The sequence below is a fragment of the Rhopalosiphum maidis genome, chromosome 2 (assembly GCF_003676215.2).
Source record: "Rhopalosiphum maidis isolate BTI-1 chromosome 2, ASM367621v3, whole genome shotgun sequence".
Taxonomy (NCBI): Eukaryota; Metazoa; Arthropoda; class Insecta; order Hemiptera; family Aphididae; genus Rhopalosiphum; species Rhopalosiphum maidis.
In genome coordinates, this window is record NC_040878.1 from 58,658,632 (window position 1) to 58,680,749 (window position 22,118).

General features: G+C 23.6%; 1 protein-coding gene across 1 annotated transcript in view; it reads left to right on the top strand.

The window, feature by feature from the left end:
• The first annotated feature begins 842 nt into the window (after window positions 1–842).
• Window positions 843–22,118, top strand: part of LOC113551525 — a 71,344-nt gene continuing 50,068 nt past the window's right edge. Inside the window, exon 1 of the mRNA XM_026953808.1 lies at window positions 843–1,201. Within this exon, the coding sequence (XP_026809609.1) occupies window positions 1,150–1,201 (52 nt within the window). The 5' untranslated portion in view covers window positions 843–1,149. The remainder of the gene's footprint in view (window positions 1,202–22,118) is intronic.

Sequence of the window (22,118 nt, forward strand, 5' to 3'; positions counted from 1 at the left end):
TAACAAAAGTATAATGACAATGACAGGTTTCTCACATATTTTTTTTTAATTGTGTTTTTTTATACTATTATTATTTTAAGTGTAAATAAAATTCTGTTTTTAATTTTCCGAAAACTTCGGTTTTTTCAGAAATGTATTTTCGGCATTTTGATCTCTAGACATTTTACTTAATTTTAAAAAATATAAAATATATAACTCGTTTTATCGATATTTAATTAAATAGTTATTAAAATTAAAAGTATTTTTTTTTTAAATTCAACCATTAACCAATATTTTGATTTCTGAAAATAGTAACTTATGGTAGCAATAAAGCATTGAAATATTGAAGAGATAAAAGTTTAATAAAAGTTTTATTGTGCGTAATATCTAGTGCTAATTTTAAAAATATCATTAAATTAATTATAATGTAGAAGAATAGAGGTCAGTATTTTTTCTGAAATCCTTTTTGAGTGTTATTTTCCACAATATGATAATAATGTTATATGCTTCAAATTTAGACTATTAGTTTACAAGCCCAAACATAAAAAATAGCGATTCAATACATTAATATGATAATATAGATTGATTGTGTCAATATTTTGAAAACCATTAATTCATCATTATTTTATATGGCGATATAATATATAAAACAAATACCTATGTAATATAATGTTACTATGCGCACATTATATAATAATAATATACATTTTTCACCGAACACTACCTACTCTCGGCCCGGAGACGCGTAGCGTGGCGCTATCCCGAACTATAATAATATACGTTGCACGGAGGAGATATTGCGCCTACCGGCGACGGAGCATTTTGAAAATCGACTGCGCTCACAACAGTCATTGGCATCCCATTCGAGAGTGTTGTCCGCGTGACCAACGGCCGCCGAACACATAATTTAATATAACAATAAACAATAATTAACATAATCATCATCGCCATTATTCCTATTATTATAATTGTTATTATTTTAACTATCACTGTACCTATAATATTATCATCGTAATTATTACATAGAGCCACGCGAGTGTTAAATCGTGCGTGCACGCATGTCAATTTTAGACGTTAAAGTATACAATTTTATATTCGCGTATAGGAGTCCGAAATATTCGATATTCGTCTGTATTATTGTTTTTTGTCAATTTTATTTTTCACTCAACTATGATCTTTGGGTACTCGTTGATTTTCGTCTGTGCGTTGATCGCGTATTGCTGTAAGTATTGTAACGATTAATGTCTACTATTACAAAATATTTTTATGATAATATATTACATGATATAATATGATTTATATGATACCGACATACTGTATCACCGAAATACGTCAACTATGAATCTGAAGGGATGTCGGAATAGACGTAAAATACTTTAGACTATTTTTTTTTTACAAATTCGTTTGGTGCGCAACAATAGGTACAATACGTTTTACTTCTACGAGTTAGATTAGATTTTACTTTTATAAAAATGAATTATAAATATAAAATGACGTTCACAATGAACGTGTGTCAAAAACAGCGATAAAAAAAAACATTTAACTACGAATTGTAAAAGCTCAGACAAACGTTTTGTTGAAATATTTAATTTAATTTAAATATACATAGTGTACTATCATGTATTATAATATTTTTTTTTTTGTGTTTTTATTATAAAGTGTTCCTAACAGAGCCATCCAACTTGTTGATAATTATTAATTAACATTTTAGCTGTTTTACAATTGATAAAGCATAATTATTTACAAATTATTTAGATCACGAGTATATAATATTTATATAATAATAAAAAAAAAAATTTGATAGAGACATAACTATAAAAATAAAATAAATTATATAAGTAAAATTACTAGTGTTGAGATAGGGCATCATGAAAACGTCCACGCTTGAGTCATCGAAGGATAGGCTTATCACTGAGTTTAAAATATTTCGCGCTTTTTGCATTTTTAAGTTGACTAAAGAAGTTGATCGTGAGATTTTGAATGCAGTCTTTAATTGTTGGGAGTCTGAAGTCAGCGTGGAGTGCTTCATTTCTGACAAACCAAGGTGCGTTGGATATTGTGCGTAATATTTCAGATTGGAATATTTGAATTTTATTTATGTGGGTTTTGGCACAGTATCCCCAGATAGGGGTAGCATACAGTATTAATGGTCTTAGAATTTGTTTGTAAAGAAGTAGAGAACAGTTCCAACTTAAGGCGGTTTAACGGTTGATTAAAGGGTAAAGAACTTTAAGTCGTTGGTAACCTTGTTGTAATTTCGAAGAAATGTGCGGGTTCCAAGTTAATTTTTTTATCTAATGTAACGCTTAGATATTTTATTGTTGTAGACCAGGATATGTTGTCACCATTAAGTTCTAGAGTGGTTGGAGTTTTGGGGCGACGAAGTGTGAATAATACTGCTGTACTTTTTAAGGGGCTTAAGATAATTTTCCATTTTTTCGCCCAGCACTTTATTTTGTTTAAGTGGTTCTGTATATTTTCAGTGACAATGTTGACGTCACTGGAGCTTGAATAGACAACACTATCGTCAGCGTATAAAAAAACTTCTGTGTTTAGCGTGTTGGGAAATCCGCGATGTACAGATTAAAAAGCAGGGGAGAAATTTTGGATCCTCGTGGAACACTGGCTGTTATTTTTTTTGTACCTGAGTTGGTGTCATTTATACGAACTGAAAAACAGCGATCAAAGAGAAAGGATTTAATTATATTGAAGATTGCAGAATGGGTGTTTAATGTTTTAAATTTATTCAGTAGGTCGTCGTGCCAGACACGATCAAATGCTTGAGCAATATCCAAAAAAGCTGCACCAGTATGATATTTTTTTTTCCAAACCATTGTTTATGATTATAATATTAAATTATAGTCTAATAAACATAGAATAGGTAAAGTTTTAAGTTCGCTAATTTTAATTAAAAACTTATTGTTTAATAAAGCTACTAAAGTCCCATTACAATAGGTTGTTATTTAAAATGTACTATAGAAATTTTCATGTTAAGAAGTAAATTTTATTAAATTTTTTATTATATAAAAATTAGTTACAAAATAAAATATATATTTTAGACAATTCTCAGGCTAATCTGTGATGATGATCAAATCAAAAAATTTAACATTTTTGATAATATTATAGTTAAAATATTCTATGATTTCATATAAAGCATTATTATTATAATAATTATTCCTGAATAATAATAAAATAAGTTAAAATGTAGTAAGGGACATTATAATTTAGATATTGTAATTACCTATATACAAACTGAGTTTTTCAGTTATATATCATAAAACTAAAAGCTTGATAATGTAATATTACACATAAACATAACGACCTAAGTGTATTAACTTAAAAATCATAAAATTGTCACTAAACACTAAATTATTAACATATATATATATATATATATATATACATGCTTAAAATTTGATATAAATTAATAAGCAAATTTTAGTTTAATTTTTCAGAAAGTGTGTTTCATAGATATTTACATGCCATATTAAAATAGCAAAAAAATTAAATATTTGACTATTTGCCATTTATTAAAATGCTTGATTTGGCTATATACCTACTACATACGTATAAACTAATTGATAACATATTAGTTTTTTATTTATATTACACTTATATACGAATAACAATTCTGAAACCATTAAACCTCATTACTATAAATATTTTAATATTAATTAATTTATAAATTGAAAAACATGTGAGTCTTGATAAATTTTCAGTGTATATTATATAAGCTATTAACGAAATACATCACAATGTTATGTTTATACAAAGCAGTCCTTGAATAATACTTCTAAATAATTCTGTAATAATATGATTTACGGTATTTTGAATAAACAGAGCTATGGATGTATTGATTTTACGATGATTTTTTTTTTTTTTTAAATGCTTTAATAATATTGAACTTAAAGAGTGGCTTTGGATAAAAATTGGATTTAGTTTATACTTTAAGCAGGTTAAAATTAAAAATATCTAGTAGGTATTTTTTTTATAAAAACAATGGAAAAACAATCAAAGAATTAAGGAAAAGTAGAAATTTTCACTTTAAACCGGTATTAGACTAGATTGATTTCTTTATTTTGTTCTAATTCTAAAAAAAAATTACCACAGAAATTAAAAAATTTAGATAAATTGTTTAAATTATCATTTTTTAAAAATGGTAAAATTTTCAAAATATTTTGACTTTTTTTGAATCATTTAAAGAAAATTAAAATTTTTGGTTATTTGTATTTCTTTTTTTTTATATATAAATGTTGATAAAAAATGTATGCATCGGTAAAAATATTTGAAAATCAAACACTGAGTTATTATAAATTACTTATTTCCAAATTCAAAAATATACAGTTTCTATATTTTTTTATAAATTTTTCAATTTTGAATATTGATAAACTTCGTCGAAATCTTGAAATTTATAAATTATATTACAGTAAGAAATTTATTAAAAATGTCTATTTATACCTAACATTTTAAAAATTAACATAAGGTTCTTTAAATGTTTTGAAATCTACCTTTAAAAAAAATAATTTTCTTACAAGTGTTTGAACTTTAAATATTTATGACAACGGATATTACGTCGTATAATAACTATTTCTTCTTAAACGATTATCCTTTTTTGTTGTAATTCAAAAACAATTAACCGTAGATATTATAATTTTCAAAAAATGTTTAAATTATCATTTTCTATACAATGTATAATTTTCAAAATATTTTAGCTCTTTTTTAAATGTTTTATTAAATTTTATTTTTATACATTTTAATTAAAACATATTCGATGAGTTAAAATTCTTCAAATTTTTATACAATATCCAACTTAAGTTATTTTTACTATTTTTATATCTGTATAAAACCATTAAAAATTTATTGGTACGACTTTTTTTATGTGCATTTGAAGTTTAGAATTATACAAAATGTATGAACGATAATTAAAAACAATAAGTATTCTGTAGTAAATAATTTACAATATCTTTATTTTTTTATCTTAAAATGTAATATAATATTCCTCATAAGTATTCAATAATAAAAACCTAAAAGAACAATTATTTTTTATGGACATATTAAGAAGTTTAAATTTGAAAAAAAAAATATATTTTTTTAACAATGAATAACAATGTTAAATATTTTGTTTTAATTTAATAAAATTATTTGTGAGGACTTAAAACTTTTGCGTATATTATATTATTTTTTTCGAATTTTATATTTTTGATTTATATAATTTAGTATAATATGGTACAGTGAAACTTTCATGTGACGATGTCGTATAGGGAACAAAAAGAATTCGTAATATAGAGGAATCGGTTAAATAGAATTACATAGGTATTTCATATTATTTATTATATTAAAAAAAAAAAAGAAATTAAAAAATGTTATAATTTATAATATTAAACATCAAAAACATAATATCATGTTATAAATCTTATTATCTTATTACATATTTATCATATTTATCTATTTAACATATGATTGAGAAATAATTAGTGAATTTCGTTTATATAAACGAGTTTGTTATCAAATAATTTATTCGTTGTATAGAAACATCAAATTCTTTATACAGAGATACATTTATGCATAACTAACAACAAAGATCATAGTTCTCAAAAATAATTCACTATACAGAAAGTATCGTTAGTTGGAAGTTAATATTATTTAATATTATTTTAGTAATTAAATACTAATAATATTAAACATTCAATAATTTCGGAAAAAATGTTATCAATCTACTATAATACTAAATTAAAAGTAAATAACTTTAATAGCTATTTAAAAAAAGTCGTACTATTAAATGTATTAAGTAATATAGGGTTACACTTTGACAGACCATCTCTATCAGAATCGTTTTTCGAATACAATGATACATCGTTGAATTAAAATTGAACAATCCGCGACCTACTTGACATCTTATGCACATCAAAGTTGTACACACTTTCCTACTTTTTTTTTGAAGATTACCTATATAATTAGTTTTTAACCAAACAAATTTTTCTTCATTATATAAATGATTTATAATTTTGTTTTGAACACAATTTTCAAACTTCTTGATTTCAATATAAATAATTAATACAAGCTGATAAATAATATTACTCGAATTTAAAAGAAAAAATGAAATAACTTTTTTTAAATTTAAATTTATTAAAATGGTATACAATAATTGATATAATTTTAATAATTTTATTGAAGATAAAACAATACAAAACTATAAAAAGTGGTTTAGTTTTTAAAACAAACATCGATAATAATTTCTTATGAGTATTCAAGTATTTTATCTATTCATTATATTCACAAATATGTCAGCAACATTAAAATTACCATAATAATATGTATATAGTACATATTCTTCTGCAGCCTATTTTTATTCGAATTATTTTAATTCGATTTTCATCATAAATTTAATATAAACCATGTCATAAAAATAGACTAAAGTAAATTTAATTTCAATAAAAATATTTATAATCTTTTGATTTTGAGAAAATTTTTTAAATTCTTTATATTTATTATGATGTTTTCATAATTTTTACTATTTTGAGATTGCTCTATATTTTAATAACTTAAAACTGCTTGGCATAGATAAATAAGTAAATTCTGTTTTGTTAGTTAACCTTAGAAAAGGCGCCCCTTCACAATTTAATTGAGTCTAATTTTCTTGATTTAGATTTGTATCGAACTATTTTGTATTCTTATTTTTATATTTCTTTTAACTATTTTACACTAAATAAACAATAAATAAACAGCTATAATAATCTTATACAATATATACATTTAAAGAGACAGTATGTTGTCTATCTACAAAAGATCGACCAAATTACTAAACTCATATTTTTAAGTACATTATACAATATATATAGGTAGTGCTGATAATTTACTTAAAAATTCTATTAGTTTTAATTTTATATAGTTAAAAGACGCATTTCAATAATAATTTGTGATTTAATATAATGTACTAGCTGTCGACCAAAGATTAAATGATAAAACGCAAATAAAGTTGTATTATAAATGTATTACACTGTTTAAGTTTTCGATTAGGAATTTATATTAAATTTAATTTTGGTTAAAGTTACGAAATGGGTTTAATTAAAACAACAGTAAATTACGTGACAAAAATTATAAGTTTCCAACATAAATATTTTAAAAATTTATCACTTATTTTCTAACACACTAGTTTTCTTGTTAACGGTTAATAGTTTGTGTACCTTTGCATATCTTTATTAAAATATTAACAATAATAAATTCATTTTAAGTTACATTCATTTACTATTATATGAAATCTACAAAAAAACAATATAAATAATTTGAATTAATTTTACCAACCAAATTTATTCATAGGTACACTTATTAGAAAATTAAAAAATCTTCTGTAAGTTCATGCTTTATTTGATAGGAATGTATCTATTTAGAACATTTTTAAATTTTTATACTTATTATAAACATTAAACACAGATGATTTATGATTGTCTTAAAATAAGTATTTCATGTTCAATATTTATAATATAATGTAGGTATGAATATTATATACTATTTGGTTTAACAATATGTACATAAATGTCAAGTTATGAATAACTAATACAATATCAATCGTTTAGTAATTTTTATAGTAAATTGATCTATTTCATTAAGGTGTAAAGGTAATAATTATTGAAATAATAAAATAAAAAATAAAAAATAGTTTGTATATGTACAAACGCAATCAATTTGAGTTGTTTAATGATTCCCAAATAAATATTTACAAGTAACATCGTCACAGAACTTTCCCAACTTCACTACAAATGATTCCATGTACAATTTACCATTAACATAAATTCACCGATTTCAGCATTGTCCTCTAAAACCATTAATGGATAAACCAAATAGGATACTCAAAGAAACTTGTCAAGAGACTATCTAAACTAAAACCAAAACTAACAACGATAACAGACAATTTATGTTGCTATTAATGGATACCTTTCACTATGTAATCATGTACCATATTATTTTGTTGTTACAACTTATCGTGAACATATTATTAAAATTAATTAATTTACTTAATAAATAAATAAAATAGACATAATCATGAATTAATAATTTTTAATACGCATAATATCAATATTATCAATATTTTTTTTAATGTGATAGTTTGTTTTAGTTGTTAAGAATAATATATAAATTACTTAGCTGAACGAAAAAAATACATTTATTAAAAATATTAAATAATATTCGTATATGTAATGTATATCATATTATAATAACTACATATTATTACGATTTTACTAAATGTATTTAATGCATTGAACGTGTTTCAATTTTATTGTCGACTTTTAGTTGAAATAAATACATACATTTCTTTTCTGGAAATTAGATATAATATTTTTACTTCCTTCTTAAATTGTCCGCAGTTGCCGAAAAAAAATAATCAAATTAAATAATAACTCACCTCGTTTTATCCAATATTTTCATGGTTTAGCAAGTACAATACAAATAATTGAAAATAACATTATATGAAAAAATAAATTTAGATTGAATTCCATTTTGCATAAATGAATACTTTTGATTTTTTATCGAGATGCTTTAAGTGTAATAGCATAATGTATGTCAATATTATATTATTGAAGGACTTACTTTAATGGTTAACAGGAATACAAATAAACGTTAATCATATACTATAATATTTAAGTATGCTATAAATTTACAAATTAACAAATGGCAATAACCTGGAGTTGAGACGACAGTCAATAACATTATCATGAAGTTATCTCATTTTTACATATGAAAATATTTATTAGTGTGTTAGAAAAGTGAAATTTTAACTGCCCAATAGATTAAATTAAATATAATAATTATACACGTTTTATAACTCTAACTATAGGTGAATTACTAAATTATATTTTTCTCAACTACCACTAATAATTTTTTATACTATTGATTACATTAATTGTATCTATTATATTAAAAATGTATTATAATTATTTGGTTATAAATTTACGATATTTTGCGTTAATCGGAGTAAATTATAATAAATTTCATTAAAAAAAAATTTACACTTTATGTTAAATTGAATTAACATTTAAATTGATTTGTAAAAGTAAACTGTTTTATTGAACATGTACCGGTAAAAAGGAAAAGTGTGTAGCACTCTGTAGAACATAAGGTGTCGAGAAGGCTACTATTATTATGAGTGTGTTTAATTTAAATTCAATAATGTTATCATTATAAAACGATTCTGAACAAAAACAATTGGTCAGCTTATTATACCACTAAGTATATATCGTGATAAAATTTTTTATAAATAGCTATTAAAGCTATTTATTTTATTTTTTAGTATTATAAGAGGTCGATATAATTTTTTTTTTTTGGTAATAATTTTCGACAGTTTCACGAATTTCCTCAAAAATCTAAATTTAAATTTTTATAAAAACATTGTGACTATATATTTTTGATATTTTAGTCAAAACCTGGTTGAACGTAAAAATTCCCATTTTTTGTTTTTTCTGATCTAAAAAAAAAGATACTGAGCATTTTTAATATATAACCTAAATCATGAAACTAAAATTTGTTACCCAAAACCACCCTCAAAATTAAGATCGAAGCATTATATCGATAACTATTAGCATGTATAGATAAAAAAAAAAACTCATCATTGTAAAATCGATATATTCATCGTTCCATTCAGAATCTAAAATTCTCAGTGTATGTGGATCTTGTAAGCCACAAAAATAACAAATACAAAATTAAGTTTATTGAAAGTCCAGTGAAAATAATTTACTCAATTGAGAGCTGCATTTAATTTATCAAAAGAGTGTCAATTAACTTATGATGAAAAGAAATGAAGACAAATTGAAAGAACTAAAAAAAAAAAAACGATTGTAAAGTGCGAGGTTTCGTAAATGAATAAGGTTATTGTCAGTACAAACAATTCATTTACGGCACATTGGTTCAATTTTTTTTCGTAGATGGGTAATTTTGTGTTTTTTTTTTCTAAACCACATTTCCTTCTTCTAATCATATATAAGCATTAAAAGCCATTTTTATTAGAAAAAATAAGAAAGTACAACTAAAAACAGAAAATGAGAAATCGACAAAAAAAGTTTTTTTTTATGCAGTATTACGACTTGTTATTATGCTCGTATAGCCGTAATATCGTATATAATATTATACATATCGAATGCTTCTGATTTCATTATTGTTAGAACAGTATGTCTTTCTTATTGTGTCGTTAAGTTTTCAATGATGTTTAAATACGTTAAAAATAAAATACTATAATACTGTAATTACATAGATTATAGAATAATTTTTATCTGGTCGAATTGATGTGATGATGTACATTAGATTGCATTATCCATATTGTAAAAGTGCGTTTCTTTGAGTTCTGAGGTTCTCATTTATCATTGAATTAAATTTAATGTTGTCTAAAGAATTATTACCAAACAATATTAAAAATAATCAAAAAAATAATATACATAGACACACAGTACATAATATATGGTCTTACAACTTTCATGTGACAAAAATAAAGCGGATTATGTTGGTTCTTACGTGGTTTTCGCCATTTTTCGTAACAATTTGTATATTATAATATATTTTATTGTTTTAGAGTTCGATAAAATTGCATCCTGTTTTTATTTTTACAGTTTATGAATGATTTTATTTCCACTATAATATTTACAAATAATAAATTTTAAAACGTATTTATCATTTACGGTTAAACCTAAAACAATAATTTAATTTACTTCAAATATGTTCATGAATCATGATATTTGACTGAACATTTTATTCGCATCCATTTTTCATTAGTGTAGGTTGTTTCATACTATCCAAAAGCTAAACAAATAAAAAACCAACTACCTACCTACTCGTAAAATATTCATAATAATATTGCATGCTATCTTGTGTTTCCCATAGTGCTAAGCTGTGCACTTTAAACAACAAAATAAAACTTTATAATATTGTTAACATTTTAAATGAATGATGATGTAGACAATACCATTGTGGTTTGAGAACATGCCAAACTCACAAGCACTGTCTCTATCTTATGAACGTACAATACAGTAAATTTATGTTAAAAAATACCTATTTTGCGTGGTAAGATAGATTAACTGTGTTTTCTCATAGATTTTTTACGATTTTTTAATTTTTTTTAAATGATGAGTAAGTAAGTGAAAAATATCATTGTTTAAAAATTATCACGCGTTTAAAAAACTGAAAAATCTTTAAATAAATGTATCACAAAAATAATTATATTAAAGCTTTCTACACACAAAATTGAAACTACTGAACGAAAATTCCCCATGTTGTATACGTTAGTAAGACGGAGACTACACACACGGGTGTGGCATCCTCCTTATGGAATGATTCCAGAGTAAAAATAATGTAATAAATATCGTCTTTAGTAGTGTCAAACAGTCATCACATTATATTTTATAACAGTTGTTAGCGCGTCCACTTTTTAAAATTAAAAAGCTTTCAATGCAAGTCGATAATCCCGGTTTTTTTCGTTTTTTTTTATAAAGTAACTAAAATGAAAAAAAAAACATTAATATAATTATTTATGATATGATATATGTTTAAATCAATGGAATCGAAACAATTGCACGGATAATTTTTAATTAATTAAAAAATACTATTTTGATTACCATCTGTAATTTATTATAGATAAATTATATCCTTCGAATCACCGCGTAAAACGAGTACGTATTACCATTGTATTGAAATTAAAATATGTCTTGTACTTAAATTAATTTAGTTGAATTTTTCAACGAACTTCTGGATTTTTTTGAGATTTATTGGATGCAATATGTGAATTTACAGTTAATACTCTTACATAATCAATTTTGACAAAATATTTTAATGGGTTCGATAAAAAATGATTGTTTTTTTTTTTTATTTATAATTGTTAGTTGTTATTTTTATTATTGCTTTAATCGAATCTTTTCGGGTATAATAAAATATGTCAATTGTTCAAGAAATTGCAAGTAAAAAAAATATATGGAGATATCTCGAGTGTGTCCCGTTTTTTATTTTTACCTTTTTTATAGCCCGAGTGCGTCCACAGTATTATCGACAAATTATATTGAATTGCCCGAGTGCGTCCTCGGTCCACAGCTATAGGTACTTATTTGAGATAAAATAATCGAATGAACCTTTTAAGATACAGGTTTGACGATCGAATATAGAGTTAAATTGATAGTTTATCAATAGTGCTTAAATTGTTTGTATACCAATTGAGCTTTATACATTTTAGGGTCGATAAACCAATTACGCTCAAAACATTTTACAATAGATAAGGAAAACTTATTAGTTAGTTATAATTATTTAATAAATGTATTCACTAACCGTTTTTTTTGCGAGTTTAAATTTTGAATACATAATATATAATATAAATAAATAATTTTTTTTCTTCAAATTTAGCAAGTTACTTTACTTGCGTAATAATAATAACTAATAACGTTTTGTAAAATTTATATATCTGTTGTAAAACATGAAAACATGTTATAACCACTCACTTTAACCAGTAATTTAAAAATAAATTGATCGATAAATAACGTTTTAATTTTAAAGTAATTTAGTGTAGATGTTTCATGTAAATACTGGTGAAATTAGATCAAACAACAATATTTTCATATCTGAAAGTAAGTTAATTTTAACACAAGCGCAATTAAAATCTTTGTTCTAGGTGTAATTGTTCAATAACCGTTTAAATCTACAATAGTATTCTATACTTAATATACGTGCTTAATTTTTACATCTATGATTATGAAGTACTGTAAATAGTGAGAAAAATATTTTGGTTTGATGTTCTTGTATTGAAATGAAGTTTTCACTGAATGAAAGAATGTACTTAAATACACATTTTTAAATAAATGTCAAAATTTTAACCCTTTCAATATGCGCATGTGCAATACAACTAAATTTTTTTTAAATGGCAACACCGATTATTTCATAGATGTGGATAAAGAATTTTTTTTTAAATAGTTTTTGCATAAAAAGTTTTTTCTAATTACAAAATTGGCAAAGTTTTAGTCTATTGAAATTTTAATATTTATGAATAATTTTTTTTTTTTTTTGAAAAAATTTAAAATGTGTTAAACTTATACTCAGAAAGTTGAAATAATATTTTCGTTGTTTTTAAATATTTGTTTTTAGACAGATAATAGTATAAGACATAAATAAACAATAATTTGTTTTTATAATGTTTTTCTATCCTTTTTGCTATTCATAATACATACATCTAAAATAAGATAACTAAATATGAAAATAATTATTAAAAGAATGAACACACTATAACTATAGAATTCAAAAAGGTTGTATATCAATTTATTGCACCAAAAATATTTATAATTGTTTTTATCATTCAATTTTTTTATTTATTTGTATAGATGCAATGAATAAAAAAAAATCTCAATTATTTACTATAAGTGAGACAACTTAATCAGACTAATTTTTAACATAAACATATTTTGTATTGAGTAAATTTTAAAATATATCTATTTTGTTGACATTGTTTATACTAACTCAATTTATGATAATTCAAATAAAATATCAAAAAATATTATATCTCATAAAAAAAATATAATAATATATGAAACATTAATATTTTCAATTTGTGTTTTTCTCGTGTAAGTTTCTTGGTAAAATTGATGTATTCCTATTTAATTTCTAAAAAAATTGACCTTCGTAAAACATGAATACAATTCAAGTAGATAGTCTAAAAAAAAATTGGCTCAAATGATGAACACCAATTTTTTATCTTTCTTTTTCATTTTACGTATACATCAGATACGTTGGACTATATAGTCACTTCTTGCATTTGACAGAATTCATTTTAGTTAAGGTTTTGACTTGAATTGATTAAATGCATCCAACTATGATATTATATTTCATACATTGATAGATAAATGGTTTTAGTTCATAATTTGAACAAGGTGTTCGAGTTGGTTTACCCACCTATATTAAAGTTTAAGTAAATTAAACTCAACATAAAAATAATTGGTATTTGAGTAACAGCAAACAGGAAATAAAACTTAATCGGATAAATATGGAAAACATACATTTTTGAAATTCTTAGAACTTATTATCTATTTCACTAATCTTATCGTAATTATTTAGATATTTAAATGGTTATTAATTTTAAGGAATTATCATACACGATATATTATTTGGACTCTTCAAGTACATATTATTAACAACTTAATATACGTACATAATAATTTACTTCTATGAATTTATTCATAGAAAATACCAAACTTATATAGGGCGTATACGAAGATCTGTTGTGAATTTCAAATAAAAGAATTCAAATTTATATAAAAAAAAAAAAACCGCAAAAACGTAATAATTTTTTATTCATAGAAATATACAATACCAGTACTATTATAATGTAAGTCAGTTATGATAATTCAATAAAATATTATTTTAGTCTTCAGATAGGTATATTATATTATCCTGAATTTTGTTATTATAAAATTAAAAAATACAATAAAATAGTGATGAGATATCATTGTACACTATTATATGTTTAAATAAAAAATTATAACCATGTGTACACATCGTCTTTTTATACGCGCAGTCGATTACTTTTATAAATAGCTCCTTTCTATGAGCTCACAAATATAAAGGTATATCCTCTGGTAATGAGCTCGGTGACTCGTTGGATGGCTACGCCGACAACCCCTTTCCCACGGGTCCGAACCAACCTTATTTCGGTGTAATCCCTTTGCACCGTCAATCCAACTAGACATTTTGGATAGTGGAATGGGAATACCTTCCAAAACTCTACGCATCTGGATATAAAACAATATCCTAAAACGTACACCCGTGGTTTCAGTCTTTTGATTAGTCGAGATTAGTGGCTCTATCGTAGTGAAATACTCCAGATTACGCACCGGACATAACTTGTTGCCGTATAGTTCATGAAAACTGGGGCTAAATAATAGTCAATACTGTACCTTGCCAAACTGTAGTGGTGTGACCACGTGTGACATTATCTATCTACTCAAAAATTGTCATTTTTCACACACACACAAAAAAAAAATTACACGTTTAAATTACTTTTTTTCTCTCTTGATCTCAACTTGTTCTATATAAATGCTCTTTTTTGAAGAAAGTCATCATAATAAAAATTATCTTTAATTTTATTTTTATCAGATTTATTTAAAAAAATAACTGCATGAGAGTTTTTATAGAATCTGTTGGTTACGGTTATTATTATAATTATAATCTTTTTCTTATTTCATTTCATTTCTATCCGACTATTAATAATTGAGTTACAGTAATTTATGTTATAATCGCATTAAAAAAATAAATAATGTATGTAAGAATCTTAACATGATAAATACTGTATGTTAGTTCGATTTTAAGTTTGAAATGTTATGATATAAAATATTATGTTAAAATAATGATAACTGTAAACCTAAATTAATTTCTAACTAATTAAAAAAATAAATAAATAAAATCGATATCATTTGTTTTTACGTACGTTGTTATTGTTATTAATTATCATTATTATAATCTATTACGTAGACAAATTTGATTTTAATATTTAAGAAACAAATACAATATTCTTTGTATACAAATAACAAATATTGTCAATATATTTTTTAATTTATACTAAAATATAAAACCATAATATACAGGTGATTCAAAAATGTATGTAACAGCCATTGTATTATAAAATTAATATAAAAAATAGAGAAAAATGCATCTAAAATTATTTATATAAATGATTTTATGTATTTTTATCCAATATTTTATTATTTGGGTGTTTTGTAAGTTAAATTGGAAATTCAAATAGGAACCCAAGCCGTTTTTAAATACATTTTAGTTGGTCAACATCAATTAATGAGAAAATATAATATTCTTGATCGCGTAATTTAAAATTTTAGTACATTTCCATTTAATTACACGCACTACCAAGTAGATAATGGTGGCATCACCTATCACACATTCTAAAGTTATACATAAAACAATTTTAAAAATACATAAAATTTACAAATAATTTCAGATGTATTTAAATAAAATAAAAAAATCTTTTGTATTTTAAGTTTTCCACTGTTTTGAAAATGTGTATGACAAAATAATAAAATTAGTAAGTATGTACTATTAAAATATTATTTAACTAGTTGTTTTTCAACGACATATTATATTGTTATGTTATATTTTTACAAATACAAGCAGGTACATGTATTAAAAAAAATAAAAATATAAGTATTAAAATACGTAATTTATTTTTTTTTTTGATCAGGTATTACTTTTTTTTGTGAGTAAAATATTGATTTCAAGAATTTTATCAAAACATATTAAAATTAAATTTGTATTTTTATAATTTACGTTTAGTTATAACCATAGTAATTAACAGATTATGTGCATAATAGAAAGGTAGATTTATGATTTAGTGTACTTTTTTTATTTAATATACTGTAACACACTGAACTGCACTTATTCAATACTACAATAAATGCATACTTTTATTTATGCTGGCACTGCGTATGTTTATAATTTTTCAATTTTTTTTTCAATTAATCTATGAACATTATTCAATACTTTCCATTAAAAACATTCGTTGATATTAAAAATAATTTTTTTTTTTTTTAATGCCCTGTACATTTTTTATCATATTATAATAACTTAAAATTCAATGTTTAAACAACATACCGCTGTTAACGTAATGTACGAATTTATAAAAATACACAAAATTACATACAATGTAGGTATTATCTTATTATTTTTTTATTGTGCAATATTCTTAGAAATAATTTAAGATTCAATATTTTTTTTTGATTTCCTATAAAGCGAAATTTATTTTCAATTTAAATATGAACAAGGGTTATAAATTGGAATTTTAATATTTCCACCTTATTGAACATTAATTGATACTTAATTTGATTTATTTATTTTATACTTTATTTCAATAAAACATAAAAAAAAATGTATTTTAACCACGTAAATCGGCAACGCTGTCGTAATTTAAGACAGGATTTAAGAATAAAATATGATCATAATTGTATAAATAATTTAAAGCTTTTAAGTTATAATGAGCTTACTGTTGAAGCTTTATAGTACATGGAGAAAATTCGTTATGCTTCTAAACTCTATGTTAGGGGCAGTACATTTTTTAATTACTTATTTATTATTTATTTTGACTTGAGTGTCGTAACTAAAATTAACTATACTTAATACAAAAGTATATTTATATGGAACGATTAGGTAAGAAAAAATATAATATAGCATATTATCTAGTTTACCAGATATATATTTTTTTTTATTATTAGTATTATATGTAAAAAATTATTTTTTCAGTTTTAAAAATCTAATAAAAAAAATGTACACAATTTGTTGAACCAATATTGTCAGTTTCTTGTGCAGATTAGTTTTATAACTATGTGCCATTCTTCTTCGCCATCTATGCCCTAAATCTAATAACTATACCGTGAAAATCGATAACAAATGAAGTAAAATACTAAACAATTAAAATAGTCATGATACAACTATTATAAAAAATTTATAATGTTAAGAAGTTAAATAATCGTTATTGTTATCGTAAGTCTATAAATCCAATTACAAAGTTAAGAAATAACTCTATAATAGTATAAGTACCTTTATATATTGTTCACCAGAAAAAAACAGTAATCATAATTTATAAACACGTTCATCTTACAGCCTTTAATTTTGTTTCATATTATATAAACTATACATATATAAAATGTACCTATGGTTTGAATCAGAACATTCAAGTATTAATAAACATAGTATGACGTGAGTGAAGTTTTTTAATAATGTACGGAAATGTTTACATTTCGTTCTACCTAATTAAGAAGAAAACCTAATTACGTTTGCAGGCCAAAGTACAGCTTACATATAGTACTTAAATAGTAAATACAATATTTTCAGGCACGTTCGTGTTAGATTATAAATTATGTTGAATCAAGTTTTTTACTAAATATAATATTTCTAATATATTATGAAATGTGTATTGAAGAAAAAAATAAGCATCGATAATAGTATTATACGGTTTTCCAAACGTGTACAAAAGTTATTTTTTTTTATTACTTACTATGTTTAAAAATTATAAATTTTCAATTTAACTGAAAGCTATATTATTTTACAATATAGTTATATCTTGATTCACAAACTAATATAATCACGTATTATGAATTCAATGTAAGTATAACGTATATAATAGATCAGATGTATTTCACTATAGTCTATGTAAAAGTAGAATTATTATATTCAAAAGATTTTAAAATGTTTACTTGAATAATAATACTTTTTTTTTTCAATAATAAATTTTTAAAAGGATCGTATACTTACTCAGTAGAACAGAATCCTCTGTCTATAGTGTTTACATCTTATTTGTATTCTGAATAATATAAAAGGTACCTAAACCTACTTATGCGAAATTACATTATTCTGATTTTGTCATCAAATAAATTATATATGTATATTATTATAGCGAGTACCTAGTACCTACACTATTAGATCAGTATTAAACGAATAATTTATGGACTGTATAATTATTTTATATGGGTTTAATACAATGCATAATATAATATTGTGACCATGTATTTTATTATAAATCGTCTTTATTTTTACTTATAACTAAGAAAAAAATTATAATAATATGCTCAATAAAATTGCCTAATGAATTAAATAACTACCTAGTTCTAAATTAAATTTTAAACCATAACAAATGACGACAAATATAGTATATAGACCAATATTTAAATTTCTTACAAAGTTTGTAATGTAAGTAAATGTTTTACATAATACCTCAAAACAAACATTATCATTATTAAATATTGTTGATCTCTTTGGAAAATAACATCGATATTTTCATATAAAAATGTGTAACAAAATATCTATCGGAGAATCTCACAAACGTTGTGATCTCGTTCAAAGCACAAATCGCCAAGACAGGGAATCCGCTACTTTAATGTCAACAAATATCCAACATTATCCACTTCGTAGTGTACAACTACTGTCAATACAATGCAAGCAACCAATATCCAAATCGTATTAAACCGTACTCCATTTATGTTGTCCTCAGTTTATTGTCCTCCTCTACCGGCAATAACGGACCACTAAATTGAAAACTTCTCACAGTCACCAGGGGGTATATGTTTATAACCGCTGGCGAATACAACTCCTAACCTAAGTAAAACACATAGCGGAGTAGCAAATTAACAAACTCTAAATAGAGAACATCCCTTAATAATATTCAAAAACTAGGCTTTACTTTCATATCTTCAAATGGTTCAATCTACTGGTCTACTCACAAAAATCGTGAAACTGACATACTTGATTTTTTTCTCCTCTCAATTCCAAAGTACATATAACATAATATCCGAAATTCTCACGAAATCTTATCAAATCATACTCTAGTTATTTTAGTAACTTATTTCACTCGAAGTCAGAGGGATTTCACACTGTTATCTCTTCCTCCTCAGTTCATTTCACGTTGTTGTTATATTAGTTAAGTTATCAAATGTACTTATTGTAAACATAATTTTGTTTAAAATGAAGAAAAAATATTACATTGTCTATTTTTAAGGTTTCTTTACTTTGACATTATAGAATACAATATTCATTATATGCTATTGTCATCTTAAAACGTGTGTTATAAAATATAATACATTTTTTAGAAATATTCTTAAACATTTAAAAAATTAGAATTTGAATAAATTCATAATCAAAGGAAATAATGAGAAATAAGATCTGTTGTATTTTATATTTTTATGTCAGACTCATAAATTACGCATGCAAGATGATTCGCTATACACTACATCATCCATTTATATATATATATATATATTCCCTGGTACTTATATACTTTCTGGAAATTAGAGTAACTAAAGTGCGCTATTTACTTTCATTCGGAAGTTATTTAGAATTCAAACATTTTAACTATAAAAGTTAAAACATTTCAATTCAGTTGCAGATGATAAAAATAATATAATATCTGTATCCTTCTTAATTTTTATTTCAGTTTAGTGCTATTATAAATTATTCTGTAAGCTGAAAATAACAGTTTTACAAAAAAAAAATCTGTAAATGCAATAAAAATTGAGGTCAAACAGGTACCACACTGCTGAGCATTACGTGTTAATGAGTTACTGGTATAATAGACGTGTTAAATAAATAAAATATTTTATAATTTTGTACAAAACACGATTCGGAGAAAAAACTGTTAGCCTATACCACTAAATATATTTCATGATTTATTTTTCGATAATTTTATTAATGCGATTTATTTTACTATTAATTATAAAAGGTTGGTTTAAACTACCAAAAACATTGCATTTGTTATATTATTAATATTTAATTATTATAATGTAATTTATTTATACCATATTATATAATTGTTATTAATTTTTGTGTAAAACAGCATAAATAAGTTTATGGTATACATAAATGGTAGCTTACTAGCTTCAAATAATCTACATATTTTGAAAAAAAATCATTGTGTATAGCAAATTTCATAATTTTCGTAAAAGTTAAGGTCTTCATTAACCAATGCTTCCGAATTAAAATAAAGTAATTAAAGTCATTATTTATCGTTAAAATATGTAATTTCATCCAAACTTTATAGGTACCTATAAAAAAATAATTGGTTTTATATCTTTATTCGATTTTTTAGTTCCATTATTATAACGACACATAAAATATATTATATCAACTTATATTATAACACAAAATTTAACAAAATGTGTTTCTGTAAATACCATACTATTATAATAGTACAAATGGATCTATTGTATAAATAGATAATAATATATGATTTATATATATATATATATATATTTATAATAACACTTACAATCTGTATATTAAAAAATATATTTACAATAAGCAAATAGCAAATGGGTCAACAAAGCAATTCTATATAGATCTGGAAACAGTGAATAGGAAAACTATCCAGTGATTAGACTCTTTTGTCAAGATTCAGCTAGAAGACATGACGGTGTTACATACTAAATATCACGACATCGACGTCTTTTAAGATAACAAAGGAGTAATAACATCTTAAAAGATATCAGAAATGTCGTTGTATCCTTTTTTTGTTATTGGTATTAAAGATAAAGTTATTTCTATCTAAAATTATCTACAACTTCGGATATTTACAATTATACATTTTTAACTATTTGAAAATTATGTTAATAAAAGTGAGATAATAATGGGTATTATTAGATATCTACAGCAAAAAACATTAATGTAAGATACACCAATTAGTGATTTAATAATAAGTTACAACAATATAATAATAAAATAATTATAATAAATAATATAAGTTTATAAGTTTTACAGATATACTAGAATACTAGATAAACATATTATGTGTAGTTAATTAAGAAGGTCATGCGGACGGCCACGCTTTAATCTACAAAAAATATTGTAATTGAGTGAGCTAAATGAGTCAATTAGTAAGCTATGGGATTTTTTGGATAGAGTTTTAATATGGTCTTGGATTTTTAAATTTGAATTTTTATGTTCCTTATAAACTAGAAACCATCTATTATAATTTGTAACAGGTTGTTTTGGAAAATTTGAATTTTATTGAGGTTAAAAGTCGCACATTTACCACAGACCGGGCAAGCATAAATTAGTTATATACTAGAGGACGTAGGATTTGTTTATATATCAGTAGAAAGTATTTTATAAAAAAAATTGTAAGTAACTATTTTTAATATTTTTATTCAGGTATAAGAAACACTTATGTGGGATCTTTTATTAAATTTAAAACTAAATAAATCAATAATTTCTCAAAATTCAAAAATAGTTACAATATTTTGAAAACTGTATTATACACATTTATCATAATTGTTTTATCAAAGCGTTTTTCTGCTACTTATCGTGTAAACATAGAGAAAAAGTCCATCATTTGGAAGGAGTCAAGTTAGGGGTTTGTACACCTAATTTTAAAATATTTTTAATTAGCCTGCACTTCGATGAAATATTACACGATTATTAATATAATTTTTATATTGATATTTATCAATATTGGTGTGCTGTCAATCATGATTACAACTTGAAATTACATTGGTTATAATTATGGCTAGCGTTATAGTATAATATAGTAAAAATTAAATAATATTATAAGAAGGCTTTTTTTCCTTCTGTTTCATGAGTAATGCACAACATCAACAGTAGTCCATGCTTATGAGTCTGTAAAATATTTGAGT